The sequence below is a fragment of the Aedes aegypti genome, chromosome 2, assembly GCF_002204515.2.
Source record: "Aedes aegypti strain LVP_AGWG chromosome 2, AaegL5.0 Primary Assembly, whole genome shotgun sequence".
Lineage (NCBI taxonomy): Eukaryota > Metazoa > Arthropoda > Insecta > Diptera > Culicidae > Aedes > Aedes aegypti.
Window position 1 is genome coordinate 423,981,450 of NC_035108.1, and position 4,350 is coordinate 423,985,799.

Genomic DNA, 4,350 nt, shown 5'->3' on the forward strand with positions numbered 1-4,350 from the left:
TTTAACAGGTATTTGAAGCGAACGGTTGAATTACATTTTCGCATTGCCATATTGTGTGGCAAGCATGATGATACCACAGCGTAGATAAAATGACATTTTTGTATGTCTCAAGGATCAAATTATATCTATTAGATTTGGGGTAGCTGAATCTGATACCATCCTCAGAAATGTTTCAGCACGTCACATTTTTTAGCTACAGGTCACCGAATTTGTATAAAATGCTGGTTTTATTGATTGGCTAACGCTTGTAATTTTCAAATGCCTGCCACAATTTTCCGTCGATGTCCAAATTGCGTGCTGCTTAATATTCACAAATTTTTGCTGTGCAGAATTGAAGCGTAGGGAAACGGTTTCTTGGCCGTCTCTGGTTCTAGCAATTGCTATGATCGAATAGTTTAAGTGTGATAGATTAAGTGTGGAAGATGGAGACAAGTGAAAGATACAACTACAAAGTACAAGGGAAGAGACGGGCCTGGGATTGAACCCACGAACTTCTGGTTATGGAGCAGAGGCGTTAGTCATTAGACCACCAATCCCATCCGAATTTTTTTTCCGTCGGAATAAGGAGTGAAAACGCCGTAATATTTGAACAACTTCTGGCAAGTTCTTTGATAGAAGTCTGAGTCTCCATGATTAAATTGGAAGATTTATGAGGATTTTCCAGGACAACTGGAAGATTAATTATGTTATCAAAAGATAAATAGGGGGGTCTGTAGCCTTGAGGTTACGCTTTCGCTTCATAAGCGGAAGGTCATGGGTTCGATTCCCAGCCCCTCCACAAAAACCCGTCCAGCCACCAGAAGACGCCTCACGGAGGACCGTGCTTTGGGGAGCACATCCATCCTCCGACAGTATCAGATGGTGACTGAGACAAACTGACCTTCTTCGCAGGCAGCTAGCCTCACTAACAGCAGAGCTCTCTCCTACCTGCTCGGTGTGAGAGTAAAAGAGTAGGAGAGAGTGAAACTAGATGTAAATATAGATAAGTTGAAAATAGATCTGTATCGGTAAAGAAGCTACAAGATCAACTGAGTCCGGCACAGTATTGGCCACGAGCACGAAGTGCCTTAAAAAAAATCAAAAGATAAACCAAGTAAACCATTGAACATGAACTGACATGATTATTCATGCAAACGGATATAATTTTGACCCATTATTATTTTGATGCCGCTATGCACACATTGTCTATTAAGATACCGACATGATAAGATTAGACAACAGTTCATATCAGCGCGAGACGAAGCAAAACCGTGAAAAGCCAGTTTTAACCAGTCAGGATGATTTGTTCGGAACGTGATTAATACTTTTCTTACTTTGGCTGTCTGTGCTGGGGGTAGCCGGGAATTGTTTCAGACCTGTATTCGACAGGGATAAACAAAATAATGGCAGTTAGTTAGCAATATCCAAATAAAAAAAAACCTATGTCTTTAGAAGCAACACCGTAATTTAGGGTGGAATTGCTCACAGTTTTCCATGTCTGATTTATGTAAAGCTATCAAGCCTCAAAAAATAATTTATGAAAACATGTATGACAAAGGTTCATACTTGAAGATTGAATTTCAAGATTATCGCTTAAACCACGTAAATGTATGCAAATTACAAGAAAATTCCTTATTAGAGAAAATCGATTAATTTTAAAAAAGTGAGTAGATTCTAACGTATTTTGATAATAAGTTCAATTCCGGGGATATATTTTGAAATTCCCTAAACATTATCTGTTTAGTACTAGCAGACATTCGGAAACTTTTGGCTCTAAACAATGATTTAAACATGACGAAATCTTGAAAGTTTATGAGGTTTCTTTCACAAACTTTCGGGCTATCACAATGTTTAAATCTTTGTTTATAAGGAGAAATTTCTGAATGTCTGCCATTACCATACAGAAGATGCTTGAGGATCGTTTTCATACTCTCAAAACTTGTTGCATAAAAATGAAAAATCCGTTGAAAGTGCCGAAAATACTAGTCAACACCCTGAATGTAGAATAAGCTCCCGTTCATGATCATGACCAGCAAATTGTGGATGATGAGACGCCGACAAAAGTTCAGCGATAAGACCGAGTTTGTTAGCATAAATTGAAAAGCGGCATTTACTGTCAACATCACTACATAACGAGATCTAGCAGTGAAAAGTGAAATTCTGAAAAGGAAGCAAATAACGATTAACGGATTTACCATTTAAAAATGCAGTCAAAGGGTAGAAGTGTCGTTCTGAAAGCAACTTTGGATCATTATTCTGGAAGGTACGTAACAATTGATCGCTGCTATGGAATTCAAGTGGCACCGTCTTCTGAGGGAAGGGATCCGGAATGGGACAATGCAAAACCTTACGAACAAATTCCTAGGATGACCTTCTTTCAAGCATTGAAAAACTTTGTTCCCGAAGGTAGATGTTATTCAAGTAGTTTCACTTCCACAATTTCAGATAACTAGAAGCATTGAGATAGGGCGCTACCATAACGTGAGCGCCACGGAGATGCATCGTCTATTTCAGCAGGATTTTGGCGATCTGGTCCGGTTTCCCGGGATTCTCGGACGAAAGGATACCGTGATGACGTTTCAACCGGATGACTTTGAAAAGGTGTTCCGAACGGAAGGTCCCTGGCCGAATCGACGTGGACTGGCCAGTTTCGTCCACTATCGGAAAGAGGTACGCCCGGAAGTGTTCAAAGGTCTGGGAGGTTTGGTTTCCGAGCAGGGAGAGAATTGGCAAAAATTCCGATCTATTGTGAATCCTGTTTTACTGCAACCCAAGACGGTTCGTTCGTACGTTGGAAAATTGGATGAGATTTCTCGCGAATTCATGAATATGTAAGTGACAGTGTGGTTTTGGGAGAACTGAAGATGTAATATTAGATTTTTATGTTTATATTAGAATGCTAAAGATCCGGGATGATAAGAATGAGCTACCAGCTGATTTCAGCCAATGGTTGATTCGTTGGTCGTTGGAATCCACTGGAGTACTATCTGTAGACTCGCGGTTGGGAGTTCTCGATGAACAAGAATCGGATAAAGCGCGTCAAATCGTTAAGGTCTGTATCGAGAAATATCATTACACATAGATCTTCAAATCAAAATGTCAAATACTTTCAGCTCACAAAGGAATTATTCGAACTGGTATATCAACTGGACATACTTCCATCGATTTGGGTGTACTACAAAACTCCAAAATATCACCGTCTTATGAAAGTTTTCGATGAACTGACTTCCATTGCCATGGCAAAAGTAGACGAAGCCGTCTTAAGATTGGAGAAGAATCCTTCCACTACATCCGATGCGCAAAGCGTGCTGGAGAAATTACTTAAAATTGATCGAAACGTCGCAATTGTCATGTCCTTTGATATGATTCTGGCAGGTGTCGACACGGTAAATAAAACGCATTACAAAGTTCAACGTCAAACATGATCACATTCGAATTTCAGACCACTTCAGCCATAATCGGCATTTTGTACCATCTAGCAAGGCATCCGGAGAAGCAAGCGAAACTGCGTGAAGAACTCCTAACCATCATGCCAAAGAAAGATACATCGTTGACTCCGGACAACATGCAGAAACTTCCGTATCTGCGTGCCTTTATCAAAGAAGGTATTCGATTGTTTCCACCCATAGTAGGAAACCTCCGAGCCGCAGGGAAGGATATCGTTCTACAGGGTTATCGGATTCCTAAAGGGGTAAATTAAGGTGCTTGCATTGCTATTTTCAACCCTAACCTCATCATTGTTGTCTCACATCTCAGACAGATATAGGCATGGGTTCCATGGTTGCTCAACAAAGTGATCGCTTCGTTCCACGGGCCAAAGAGTTCCTTCCGGAACGTTGGCTCAAAACTAAGGAACCCGGATGCCCACACGCTAAGGATGCGCATCCTTTCGTATATCTACCGTTTGGAAATGGACCTCGAACCTGTGTGAGGCGACGGTTGGCCATGCTGGAAATGGAGATTCTGATTGCAAGGATAACTCGGCTGTTTGAGTATCGTTGGAACAACGGGGACCTGAAGATCCAGACGACGTTGGTGAACACTCCGGTGAATGATTTGAAGTTCCAGATGGTGGAAGTTGATGATTGAAGATGTGAATAAAAACATTTAAGGTACAGTGGGGGAAGTGTATCAGTGGGGTAAGTGGATCATTTGTCAATATAAAGCATAAATACTTGAATATGTTGAATGTTTTCGCACCATTGCTTCGTTTCAGGTTATGTTTTTACGCCCACACTGATACTATTGCAAAACTGGTACTACTCGTACACTAACACAAGCAAACTTGTTAGCTGCAAAAAGTAATTAATTTGAAAATTGTTTTCCATCAATCAATAATCCATTGTATCTCTGCCTAAAACGAATTCTATT

At 40.6% G+C, this 4,350-nt stretch overlaps 1 protein-coding gene across 1 annotated transcript; it reads left to right on the forward strand.

The window, feature by feature from the left end:
• Positions 1-1,976: 1,976 nt before the first annotated feature.
• LOC5573113 (cytochrome P450 CYP12A2) lies at positions 1,977-4,102 on the forward strand. The gene is made up of 6 exons (XM_021847512.1): positions 1,977-2,242; positions 2,425-2,810; positions 2,875-3,031; positions 3,093-3,365; positions 3,422-3,670; positions 3,736-4,102. The coding sequence occupies exons 2-6, from the start codon at positions 2,476-2,478 to the stop codon at positions 4,066-4,068; spliced, it is 1,347 nt and encodes a 448-aa protein (XP_021703204.1). The 5' UTR covers positions 1,977-2,242; positions 2,425-2,475; the 3' UTR covers positions 4,069-4,102.
• Positions 4,103-4,350: the final 248 nt, after the last annotated feature.